Here is a 13,932-nt window from a genome sequence, read left to right on the forward strand (position 1 = left end):
ATTTGAAGAGTTTTTTATTTTTTACTTGTATGGAATTATCTTAATTACTGCTTTTCTTCATCATTTTAATTTAGTAAAACAAATGTGACATAATAAACCAAAAACAAGTGATTGAAGCAATATTTATAGCCATTTATATCATCATTACCTATATATTATAATAAAATTATATATACTTAAAATAAATTATATTTTATGTAAGTACATAGAACATTTTTAGATTTAACTATTTTTGATCTTCGTACAATCTTGTAGCATTATTTTTAAGAATTGTAGGAATCTGTTAGATGTTATTGTTTCTTTACATTCATTTGTTAAATAGGTATGACTAATCCTACCAATAAATGAACAGAATTACGATGTCGATCGTACTTTAAAAAAAAGTCTACAGACGCCAAACATTTTATCTCAGTACGTGATCATTATCAGATAAGCAGAGAAACCTTCTGTAGAACTCAATTTAATGCCACCACATGACGTCTTCAGACACCGGACAAAATTAGATTTATCTCTCGCAGATACAGAAAAACCTATCCTATCTATTGATGATAAGATCGAAATTGATGAATCTAGTGTTAACAGTGAATCGAGTAATGCAAATAATGAAATTAAAGTTGACAAAGCAAATGTATGCAAGGATATAATATCTCGTCTCATTGATAGTGGTTTTGTTTAATTGTTGTTTCCATTCTACGATTAGTGTACAGAATTACTAGAAGAAAATGGTTATTTGTAAGAAAGTCAAATGGATACCGATTTCTTGAGATATAAGTTTGAGGATAGCCATGATGGTGTTATTACTAAAACGAGTAAGTAAACATTGATAAATATGGGAATGTATATAAATACAATTGTTTCTATGATGAACTATGATAGAACAAAGTTTGTTGAATTTGTAAATAAATGTCTTAGGATTTATGTGTTAGAAAATATCGATATGCCCTTGAATGGATATTGCTTAATGTTAATCGAAATAATAGTTAATAAGGCAATGCCTTTATAGTGCTTCATTCATAAACAACTTTTCAAGCAGAAAACTTTCCGATGCCAATTATATTTCAGATTGCAAACGCTATAATACTTCTTGGGTTGTTTTAATTAATTTCATTTAATGTACCAAGTTATTATTTTTTATTGGGTTATTTTTAAACAGAAAACCCTTTTCTGAAAATGATGATTTCATTGTTTTGTCTAATACTTCAAAATGTTTCACCAAAAGGAAAAAAAAGAGAGACGAAAGAGTTTAGCAAATTTAAGAATGGATTCTTTAATTTGTCTTTAACCATATACAAGAAGTTTTCACCTAATAAAAGAGCAACTATGGAGTTTCTTGCCGGTTCTTCTCCATAGATACTACTTTCCGAATCGGTGGTAAATATTAAAATATGTAATGACGATTCGAAAGTGCTTCTAAAATAAGACTAATTGAATAAATAAATGTTTGAGTTTGAATAAGAAAGACACTACTTTGAAATAAATTATTAATATTTTTCAGAATTCAAACTTGGCATACGGCACCTGCAAATAGTGTACATGTTCGTCGCGTCAGTTGTTATGGGCATGATGAGAGGCAGTACTAGTGTTGGCATTTATGCTATATCAGAGATAAATGGAAATTCTTATGTTGAGGTAAGTGGAAAATAGTAAACAAGATAATGTAGATGTCGTAATTTGTTGTTGTCCATAACGCAGACTCTGTAACGCAGAGCTCTGAATTTGTTGACAAACAGACATGACTGATAATTAGGAAATTGTTTGTGTTGTTTAACAATTTAATTAATAATGAAGGTTCTAAGGTATAAATATACATAACAATAATAATAATAAGGACTTTTTGTAATTTATTGTACAATCGCTAACTAACACTTCTGATAAATATTAGTTCAAATGTATTTTTTTTTTCTTTTTTAGACCCAGCACTGGAACCGAAGAATCCAAGGCACCATTTTATCGTGGTATTTCTTCGGATATGCCTTCATGATAATACCAGCAGAGAAATACTTGACTCAAGTTGGGGAAAAGTTTGTTTTGACGTCTGTGTTGTTGATCAATGGAGCGCTATCTGCTGCTATGCCTACTATTGTTAATAAGGTATATGAACATAAAACTAATATTATTAGCGAACGAAAGTTTAGTTTGTTACCCTTTCCAGAAAAAAACGACAAAAAGATTTTGATGATAACTACTATTACTATAAATAAATATCTACATAATTGGCAGAGCTGTATGTGGTGAACCTAATAAAATGATTTTATTATTTACTAGCTTTCCACCCGTGGCTTCGCTCTCTTCGTCTAAAACCTAATAAATTATATACTAAAACCTTCCTCTTGAATCACTCTATCTTTTAAAAGAAACACATCAAAATCCTTTAATCCTTTGCGTAGTTTAAAAATTTAAGCATTTTAGCAGGTACAAAGAAAGCAACTTTGTTTTATACTATGTAGTGATTCTCATTCTGCCCGTACAAGTCCTTTTTAAATTTGTAGAGCTTTTTAATACATAATCAAACATCCCTATTTTATTTATTAATTATTCGTATAGATATTAGATCCGTTATTTTACCTTTAAAACAACTTCATCTGTATTACCATTTACCACTTATAAATTCACGGTCCTCAGGAATCGAGTAAGCACTTGAAATTTTATTTCGAGCATACTTTAACTGCTAAATTTTTGCGTGCTGTTGGAAACTTTAAGAGGCCTTCAAATCTGACTCGGATTTAAGAGATAAACGCTAAGAATTTTCTTAGTATTTAGTATTTGTAAATTAAAATTAAATTTCTTGCTTAAGTTCATGCTAAGAAATTTATACCCTTACAAAATATTTTGCTAAACAAAATTCTTATATAAATCACGTCTACAATATGAGGTCAATAATAATTTTTAAATATTTACACAATCATGTAATATTAGCGATACGCAAGAAGAAATACTTTAAATAGATAATGCAGTCTTTTTAAACAACTATTACCGTTTGTTCTTAAATTGAAATAACACCTCTACATCAATATTTAAGTCGTTCACATATTCAATACTAGCCGTGTCCCGCGGTTTTATCTGCTCCGGTCTGAGCGTGATGATATAACGTATAGTCTTCCTCGATAATTGGGCTATCTAACACTGAAAGAAATTTTCAAATTGAACCAGTAGTTCTTGAGATTAGCGCGTTCAAACAAACAAACTTTTCAGCTTTATAATATTACTATAGATTCTTTAAGCGTAGAGTGAACAGGTACCTTCTAGGGAAGCGAGTACCATCTTAGACCACATCTGAGCTTAACATTAGGCGAGATTGTGGTCAAGCGCTTCCCTATCGACATTAAAAAAAAATCATATTATAAACTGTGCAATAAATACAATTCATACAAATATATTTCTTTACAGGGTGGTTGGGTAGCAACCTGCAATGCTCAGTTCTTACTAGGCTTGACACAAGCATGTGTTACTCCTGTCAATCAAAAGCTTATTGCTAATTGGTTGCCGCCACACGAGAGGAGGTCTTTCAATCAGCTTGTACAGGGAGGTAAGGGAGGAATTGAAATTTACTACAGACTAATTTGATATTAATTAGATTGCTCGTCTAGGCTTACGTCTAACGCATTGGACTAAAACAGATTTGTTGATAATATTGCTGACCAGGCCACTGGTGTTCTGCCCTATTACCCTTTTTCGGGTTTTCTTGCATAAGAAAATTCCTTGTACCTTAACAAAAACGTTATATAAATTATTAGCTGAATTGGCCCAGTCGTTATCGTAAACTCATTTGGCGATTCATTTTTACTATAATAACTAGCTTAACGCCCGCGCCTTCGCCCGTTTTCTCTGAAACGATTTGAGATTTAAACTATCCTATCTCTCAAGTTGGATTGAATTGCATATGGTGTGCGAATTAATAATAATAAATAATAAATAAATCTTTATTTTGCCAAAAACATTAACTTTACAAAAATATGTGCGCTGACTCTTGAACTAGAGTAACTCTGTGTCTCAAGAGCCAGCGTTCCTCCTTATAAATACAACTACATAAGTACATTTTTAAGCAAAACAAAAATTCGGTTTAATTACAAAAAGTTTAAATAAAAAAAAATAAAAAAAAATATATATAATATGCATAATATGTATGTGAGAGCGTGAGCGTGAGTGTGTGTGTGTGTGTGAGCGTGAGTGTGTGTGTGTGTGTGTGAGCGTGAGTGAATGTGTGTTAGCGTGTGTGTGTGTTGTGTGTGTGTGAGTGCAGAGCGTGTACTTATTTCCCTCAGTTCTTACTATATTTTTTTAAAAGTTGTAATTTTCTCTGTCTCCAAATAGTCAAATGTTTGTAATATTTTTGTTAACTTTTTTTTTAAGTCATGTTTGTTAAGATCAAAAATCAAAGTGCGGCGATTTATTTTATTGTAAATCAATGAACTCAAAACGCGGTACTGATGCTTGGCAAAGCTTGTCCTGTGGGGTACTAAGGGACAAATATCTCTAGAACTCCGTTTGGCTGGGTCACGTGAAGTGAACTTTTGGATGTTTTTTGATAATAGTTCGCAGAATGTAAAGCTGTCTTACCGTGAGGACTTCACAGTGAGCGTAGAGTTCGTTTGTTGGAAACCTGAATGGTTTGTGAGACATAACTTTAAGCACAGAACGTTGTGCTTTTTCTGCAATAAGCATTATACTCTTACAAGCACCACCCCAGGCCGGTATGCAGTAGCTTAACACCGATTGACATAAACTAGAGTAGACTAATTTCATAATATCAAAGCTAGCCGAGTTACGCAACTTTTTAAAAATAAATGTAAGTAATCTTATTCGTGCTGCGATAACATTAATTTGTGGATGCCATTTTAGTCGATCATCTATGGTAACACCTAGGTATTTGTAAGTTACTACACGCGATAAGGAAGGACAGCCACATGAGACAGTTTCAGTTGTATCACACGAATGAACATTTATTTTAAAACTTAATGGTGGCGCTCCCCGGTTATTTATATAAAATGGAATAAATTTAGTTTTCACAACATTGACAGTCAACAAATTAGAAGATAGCCATGACATAACAATTCTTAAACAATTTTCAGCCCTGTATTGAAGCTTTGACCAGTCTGAGTCCCAAATTACAAGTGCAGTATCGTCTGCATATGTAAATATATTGCAGTTCTGAAGTTTAATTTGGCACAGTTTATTTATATATATTTGAAAAAGTGTAGGTCCAAGTATACTGCCTTGTGGCACGCCATAGGTAATAGGCACATCGTCACTTAAGTGCTCATCAATTTTAACACATTGGACCCTATTTGATAGGTAATCAGCAAAAATCTGTAGTGGGCATCCCCTCACTCCAATTTCTTCAAGTTTTTGTATAAGGATGGGGACAGAAACTGTGTTCTTATTTCTTGTGTTCGTATTTTATTATAATCGGTTAGGAGTTGTGGTTTAGGAGTCCATTGAGGACAAACATTGTGACACGAGATTTATTATAATTATATATTAAGAGACTAGCTGCGCCGCACGGTTTCACACGCGTGGCTCCGCTCCTGTTGGTCTTAGCGTGATAATATATAGCCTATATTACTCGTGGATAATTAGAATTAATGTAGCTTTCAAATGGTGAAAGAATTTTTAAAATCGGTCCAGTAGTTTATGAGCCTATTCATTACAATCAAACAAACAAAGTTTTCCTCTTTATAATAATAAATTAGTGTAGATATCAAGTTGAAGAAATTGTTTACTGCTCGAAATGACAAAATATTTTTATGTTCATTTAAAAAAGACAGATAATATTAACATAACGCAACGACCAACAGCGAAGTATCACTCAGAGGTTACAGAAACGAAACAAAATATTATTTTAAGCGCCGATGATGTTCTCAATAATTTTATTTTACAGGCTTACTCCTCGGTATCATAATAGCGCTACCCCTATCTGGGCTGTTCTTCGAAACCAGACTTGGCTGGGAGCTGATCTTCTACTCCCAGGCGATGATCACCTTCTCTATGGCGGCTGTGTGGGGTCTCCTGACTGCTAGTTCCCCGGAGAAACATAAAGCGGTTGGAGACTCGGAAGGGGAGTTTATTAGAGAGGCTATTAGGTGTTATCGTGCGGTAAGTTTTATACTTCTACTAGAGGTCCGCCCCGGCTTCGCCCGTGGTACCTACATTTTTAAAATATCCTATCTCTCAAGTTGGATCGAACTGCACATGGTGTGCAAATTTTATTATAATCGGTTAAGTGGTTTAGGAGTCCATTAAGGACAAACATTGTGACACGAGATTTATATATATTAAGAAAGATTTATGATACTTGAAGTTTTTTTTTTTTTATAGAAATAGCCAGACATTACAATATTCCAAAAAGGATGATAATTTTTGACACACAAATTAGTTGTCAGTGTTTCAAATCACATAAAAACATTACATCGCTGAGATTATAGGTACATCACTGAGAGATATTATAAACGCGTTTAATCGAGATTGGGTATCTATGTAGTATAAAAATAATTGGAATACTTAACTAAAAAAGGAATTGTAGAATGTAGAGTCAGTAATAATTCAGATTAGTTTTTTGACATCATATTAGATCGAGTGAACGCGTTGTTTTTATTTGGATATTATATAATAAAATAATGTTGATTATATACGAGTATGTTCATTTTTATATCTCTCTTGATATAATATTTTTTTGATTTTGAGGTATATGAGATTACTCTCCTTGAAACTTAATCTTAATAATTTTGTTCTTACTTCACAAATCCCAATAAACAAAAGATAATATTATTATGTACTTTACATTTTAAAACTTCTTAATGAACAATTGTTACTTTCAGAAAAAAACGAAGAAGCCTTGGAGACTAATCGTAAGGACTAGTCAGTTTTGGTCCATTGCTGCCGTTCACGCCTCAACTAACGCAATTTTCATATTTTTCCTGGCTGATATGCCGGCTTATTTGAAAACGTTTCAAGTATCATTGCCAAATGTAAGTATTTGTTAATAATGCCTATATACTTCAATAATAACATTGTAAGTCTATTTATTTAATCAATATGACATTTATTTTCACTTTGCAAACAAAAATAATTTATCAAATATGGTTCCGTAGTTTGAAAAATAAAGACCATTTTTTTGCAGACATTCGTAAGCTACTACAAATGTATTATTTAACTTTTATCCCTCTTTATGCTAGAGCTTAATAACATACGTGCAAGGGGACGCAGGTGAACATTAGTAGAATCGAATTTACCACCGCTCCATCCTCCAACATCCATATTGCATTAATTACAGCTAGATTCATTATTTTATTTATAACTAGCTGTTCCCCGCGGTTTCACCCGCATTGCTCCGCTCCTGTTGGTCTTAGCGTGATGATATATAGCCTATAGACTTCCTCGATAAATGGGCTTTCTAACACCGAAAGAAGTTTTTAAATCGGACCAGTAGTTTCTGAGATTAGCGCGTTCAAACAAACAAACAAACTCTTCATCTCAGAAACTACTGGTTCGTTTTGAAAAATTCTTTCGGTGTTAGAAAGCCCATTTATTAACAAACAAACAAACAAACTCTTCAGCTTTATAATATAAGTATAGATTATTACTGTTTCTATACTAATATTATAAAGATGAAGAGTTTGTTTGTTTGTTTGTTTGAACGCGCTAATCTCGGGAACTACTGGTCCGATTTGAAAAATTATTTCGGTGTTGGATAGCTCATTTATTGAGGAAGGCTATCGGCTATATATCATCACGCTACAACCAACAGGAGAGGAGCCACGGGGGTGAAACCGCGCGGAGCAGCTAGTAATCTAATAATCGTAACCCTTTCAGGTAACCACCCAAGTGGCATTCTCATTCACTTCACTATGGTTAGTGTATACTTTAACCGCTCCAACTTTCGACTGGGCTTATCGGATCGGGCTTATTGACCATTTCTTCAATATCAAGTACTTTAGGAAGATTATCAATGGTCTCGGTGAGTTTTGGTTTTCTACACTTGACAGTTTTCGAAATTTTCTAAATTTTGTATCTAAATATTATAGTTTATTTTTGTCAAATATATTGGAAAGTCCAAACTCATTCAGAAAATATCTTTGGAAAATAAAATATAGGTATATACCTATTATTAGTGTACAACATAATATGCACAATATATAAAAATACAGGTTCCTAAAAATTATATTACAATTAAAATAAACAATAATAATTATAATTATGAAAAACTCAGACAGACGAGCTGTATAAGGACTCGCCTCAATCAAAGTTTTTCGGTGTCAAATTCAAAGATTTCAAGGGTTTCTGGAATGAGAGGTTTCGGAAAAAGTTTATTTATTTTATATTCAACTAGCTATGCCTCGCGGTTTTATCCGCATTGCTCCGCTCCTATTGGGCTTAGTGTGATGATATCCATCTATATATGGGCTATCTAACACCGAAAGAATTCATTAAATCGGACCAGTAGTTCCTGAGATAGCGCGTTAAAACAAACAAACTCTTCAGCTTTATAATATTGATGAGTATAGGTTCAATAAAAAAAGAAACAAGACATCTGCCCAAGCTTCTTGTACAATAAAATGGCATTGTAAATTGTAAAACTCCGTATTAAATAAAAATAGTCACCCTGTATACTAAAGATTATTTATTTCCACAGGAGCTTTAGGACCAATTACGGGATTAATAATTCTCTCTTCTTATTCGCTATGGGATCGCCTCGGTGACGTCATCCTTATGGCCACACTGGGATTTGTAGCCTTTCAATTTTGTGGATTCCTTGTAAGTTTTTGATGTCCGACTAAATCCGATCAGTTACCATGATGTCTTGGGGCAGTTTTAATTCTAGTGTTACTTACAAGAATATTGTTTGATATTTTTTATAATAATATTGAGTTAACACTCTCTTCGCAATAATTATTTATAAATTTATTGAATAATTCTTCATATTGTTGATTTTTTTTAATGTCTATAGCAGAATTATTAATGAAAAAGGTATGTAGAAAGATGTCGGAAAAAGTAAAGCCAACTGGGATCTTTCATTGGAAACGCTGCTAATCCCCTTGAGATGTAATAAAACAGTATTGTGGAATTATTCCTCAAAAAATACGAGGAAATACCGTCGATGTCAAATTACGCCTGTTAGAGGATGTCTTACTATGACAATATTACATAATATATCATCTGTGATCCAACAAAAAAATAGAAAATAAGAAATACATGTAGTTATACAAAGAGTGAGTATGCTGAGCACTCCTGTCAGAAGTGAAACTTCTTTGGAAATACTGAAAGATACCGAAATCGTCGAATTCCTCCATGTCGTGACGGCATTGCCATGACGCTAAATTTGACTCTAAACACACCTAAGGAAGTTTAACTTACCTCAACAAATCTATTTTTTGTACAGATAATAGTATTATTCTTCGCCAAATGCAGATAATCCATTGCTTACAAAAATATTTGAATGCTCAATTTACTTGAAAACTACCGCAGATTTTTATTATTCAATTTATTTTTTTATTATTCTAAATGCCATCATAGAACCTGCCAGACATTCCATAGTCCTTATAAATAATTATTATTTCCAGGAAAGCATAAAAGATATGACTCAAAACTTTGCTGGTACATTACTAGTCATGACGAGCGTGATATCGAGTTTTGTGGGGGCCCTCGTACCGCTTGTCACGGGAATCATTGTAGGAGATGATATAGTAAGTTTACCTATTTATATTGGTTTATTTCAAGGGCTTAACTAAGACACATAAAACCGAAAGAATAGAATAAATTCGATTGCCATGCCTGATCTTGGCTGGCCGAAAGATCAGACGTCCGCGTCGCCTCGGCAAGGCGAAATGCGGGTCCAAATCCTCGAATCCCGCCGCGTAATCGAGTGTTTTCTATACTTTAAAAATCAATAAGCAGCTTGATTTTTTATGTCTGTAACTACATTAACCTAAAAACACATTAAGAGTATGATTTTTTTTAAAGAAAATACAATATGACGGAGACGCGTGACGTACTTATAGAGCATTTAATTACCGCATGGAACTTTTCCATGAAACTTTTCTTAAGTAATTTTCAAGGGGCTCAAAAATGCTTTTTTTCATAAACATTTTAATTAACGTACAACTTTCTCAAAACAGTGAAAGTTTATGGCTGTACAGTCTTTTGGTGTATATTCATTTAAAAAGATAAGCTTTTATGTTTTACGAAATTACTTAAGCATTAAGCAAGTTTGAAAGCCAAGGAATATAAATAAACTCCAGTATTATGGTTAATTTCAAGTTGCTAAATGAATGGATTCCATTATAAAAATGGTACATTCGTGTTTAAATACAGGAAGTTGTTATGGTTTTTTAACAACCGAAACATAAAAAGTTTTTTTTTATACTGCACTCAAAAAGAGCGGGAATTTTTGGTTGTTTGACCCGTTAATATTATTTTATATTACGAAATCTTGCTATGAATTTACTTTGTTATATATTTCTAAGTTTTTTCTAAAAAAAATTCTAAATTTCCATATGTAGGTTCGCTTAATGATTGTTTTTCAGTCGTTATTTAATTTAAAATAAATAAGTTTAAAATATTATTTTGTGTGATTGCCCATTTCTTTAATAAATCTAAAAAGAAAACTTTAATCCATGTTCTTTATTAAAATATCTACAAACTAAAACAACTTTATCAAGGAAGGATAATAAGGAATATTTCCAAATTAGGCTAATGTGTGCTTTGTTCAAACTAATAAATTTTTTTTTTATTTTCAGACGGATACAAGTCGTTGGAGGTTAATCTTTTTCACATTGAGTGGCTTCTCTGTGTTTTGTAACGTTTTTTACACGGTTTTTGGAAGCAGCGATCGACAAATTTGGGATGACTTGCCGAATACGAAGTTTGGGTACACAAATGGTAAATTTTAATTTGTGATGGACCTTAATATCTAATGAGTTTGAAGGAAAGAGTAGTTTAAGAGTAAATAATAAATAGTAATTTTAATTCTTTATTTTTGTTTAAAATAACTTAAATATTTTTAGCTACATACATATTTAAATTTAATCGTTATTCATATGGTTATACTAGCTTCCGCCCACGACTTTGTACGTGTATCCCCGTTTTTCCCCGTTCCCGCAAGAATTTCGGGAAATCCGAATAGATTATATACATAGACTACAGTCTCATCTGCTAAATCTACACTAATATTATAAAGAGGAAAACTTTGTTTGTTTGATTGTAATGAATAGGCTCATAAACTACTGGACCGATTTTAAAAATTCTTTCACCATCCGAAAGCTACATTATCCACGAGTAATATAGACTAATATATTATTATTATCACGCTAAGACCAACAGGAGCGGAGCCACGCGGGTGAAACCGCGCGGCACAGCTAGTCATAAAATAATATGCTACGTTGTTCATGTAGAGCTACAATACCGGTTTGATTATTATTTTTCTAACCACTATAATATTATAAACAATATTGGCTATTTCCATAAACGAAACTTTTTATTAATTTCAGATGCAAGTAATTTAGAGTTGGAGGAACTTGGAACAATGAGACACAAACACACAGAAAATGTACTCGATTCGACAATGTGACAATATAGCATGAAATAAATAATAATTTATAAGGCAAATCCTTGTTTTATTGATTGTACCTACCGACTATAGATACTATTATCTTTTATATTTATAACTTCAAGATAGGAGGAGTTTCATCCTAGCGTATATTTTTATAACAATAAGTCTAAAAACTTTTCCTGAAAATGGGTAATAAACAATACTTTGGTGCCTGTATTTTAATCAACGTAACTATTTAAAAAAAACGACGTGTGTCACTCGGAGACTGCCGCGGTAAAGCTATTGCATGCTATGCCTTCAAGCCACACCTCCGCCCGTCGGAGTGGGGAGCGTGAGGTTTTTTCGTTACGGATTTGGTCCCCGCGCTCAAAGCTCGCGATAGAAGCTATGCAATAGCTTAAAAATAAATGTCTTGTTCTGATCAGTACATTTATAAATTAATGAACAATATTTTTATTAGCAAAATTAAACGTTGAAATAAAAAGAGGCATTTTGAGGTCATTCCTAAAACATACCTTTTTAATAGAACATGGTGGCTACAGCGAATAATAATATTGATAAATCTTTCATAAGTTTAAGTGAATACATAGATTATCTAGGCTACGCGTGAAGCCTTGGTGTAAGCCTACGTAATGAGGGTACCATTTGTCAATGTATACCTTTAGGTACACTAGGCAAAGTCTTTTAGGTCAACGTTCGTATATTTTGTTGAAGTAATTACTGTGATTATGAGGATTAGTGCTTGTGCTATTTTTGTAAATATTATTTTTTATAACACTATAACAAAAATTTATAAATTACGTAACAAAAATACATACTTTGTGTTAGGTACTTGATGCAATTTTACATCGAAACAATTTTAATTTGATTGTAATTATTCCCTTGTAAATTTATTTTAGATCAGCAAAATAATGTTAGCGAGCCAGGGGTCAGGAACGGATAACTTTGTTGGAAATTGTGAACTATTAACTAACTTTCGCCTGCGGTTTTGTCTATTTGCAACATCTGTAGCACATGCTTCAGTTAAAGTTGCAGTTAGAGTATATTTTTATTTTAAAACTAGCTTGCCGGCTACGACTTTGCCCGTATGTTCTGTGGAAAATAGAAATTGCCACGGAATTTAAGAATTTCACTACAGTGAAAAGTAGCCTATGTTATTCACCCACCTAATTATTATTATTACAGATCTAAGGGCAAACAAATAAACATTCGACTTTGTTTTTTCACAGATGTTTTCTAAAAACAAAATATCTTCAGCTTTTTAAATTTTGTAGTTTCTATTGTAAATAATTCGATAATGCATTCCTAAAATAAAAGCTTTAAGAAAAATAGCAAACGGATGAATGATGAAGATAATAAATTATTCGTACCTATACATTGCTTTTTAATGTTGGAACTTATTTTTGGACCTATTAATGATAGATCAATGGATATCTTTCATTACATAATACATATGTATTATGTACCAAATTACTGCAACTTCCTTATAGATGTTTTGATAATTTAGTAGTGAGAAGACTAACGTACTATTAATATTATCATCATCAATTATTGTAATACACAACTTAATTTGATCTCAAAATCATTTTTTCCTGCAATCCTGTCTTTGTCATTTTCCCTTTAAAAGCTTGGAACTAATTTGATAAGGCATTACGTCTACAAAACTCCATGATGTTAGTAATCTCTTTCCATATTAAAATAAAATTAGATATGAGGAAAGAAAAATAAAAAATAAAAAGCAATCATTAAAGTTGATTATATGTAGGTACATTAGAACAAACAATATTTGTATATAGCTGTTATAAATTACAGGCTCGTGACTCTAAAATGAAAAACAAACATACGCAATTTACTATCTCTAAACTCGGTTTATTCGTTTATTTTTAACGAAGGCTATTTTGGTTATGAAAATATTTACTTTAAATTATTGGTGTCATTATACAAAATATTATATCATAGAATAATGTCTATGATTTAATATCATAGCAAAGTATAAAAAAGCACACGTGTCAGAAATGAAACTTCATTGGCAACATTCAAAGATACCAAAATCGTCGCCTTACTCCCTGACGTGACGGTATTGCCATGACATGACCTTGAAATGTTACTCTAAACGCGCTTTAAGAATTTTAATTTTTTTAAACCATTTAAATGCTGAAGGAAGCTTAAATCAAAATATATCATCACTACATATTATAAAACAAAGTCGCTTTCTCTGTCTCTATGTCCCTATGTTGCTTAAATCTTTATAACTAAGCAACGGATTTTGATGCGGTTTTTTTAATAGATAGAGAGATTCAAGAGAAAGGTTTTAGTATGTAATGTATTAGGTTAGCGGGCGAAGCCGCGGGCGAAGCCGCGGGCGGGAAGCTAATATATAAGTTATT

The 13,932-nt window shown here is 32.3% G+C and overlaps 1 protein-coding gene across 1 annotated transcript; it reads left to right on the forward strand.

The window, feature by feature from the left end:
• Positions 1-643: 643 nt before the first annotated feature.
• Positions 644-11,601, forward strand: LOC123696172 (putative inorganic phosphate cotransporter). The gene is made up of 11 exons (XM_045642229.1): positions 644-809; positions 1,496-1,629; positions 1,912-2,091; positions 3,388-3,526; positions 5,879-6,093; positions 6,816-6,965; positions 7,810-7,954; positions 8,630-8,751; positions 9,558-9,680; positions 10,734-10,875; positions 11,484-11,601. Exons 1-11 carry the CDS (start codon positions 746-748, stop codon positions 11,561-11,563), a joined length of 1,494 nt encoding a protein of 497 aa, XP_045498185.1. The 5' UTR covers positions 644-745; the 3' UTR covers positions 11,564-11,601.
• Positions 11,602-13,932: the final 2,331 nt, after the last annotated feature.

This window comes from Colias croceus, chromosome 12, assembly GCF_905220415.1.
Source record: "Colias croceus chromosome 12, ilColCroc2.1".
NCBI lineage: Eukaryota > Metazoa > Arthropoda > Insecta > Lepidoptera > Pieridae > Colias > Colias croceus.

Coding starts and splice junctions, on each gene's coding strand:
- LOC123696172 (XM_045642229.1), top strand. CDS start 746: ATGGATACCGATTTCTTGAGATATAAGTTTGAGGATAGCCATGATGGT. Junction 3,527..5,878: donor CAATCAGCTTGTACAGGGAG/GTAAGGGAGGAA, acceptor TTTATTTTACAG/GCTTACTCCTCGGTATCATA. Junction 7,955..8,629: donor GAAGATTATCAATGGTCTCG/GTGAGTTTTGGT, acceptor TTATTTCCACAG/GAGCTTTAGGACCAATTACG.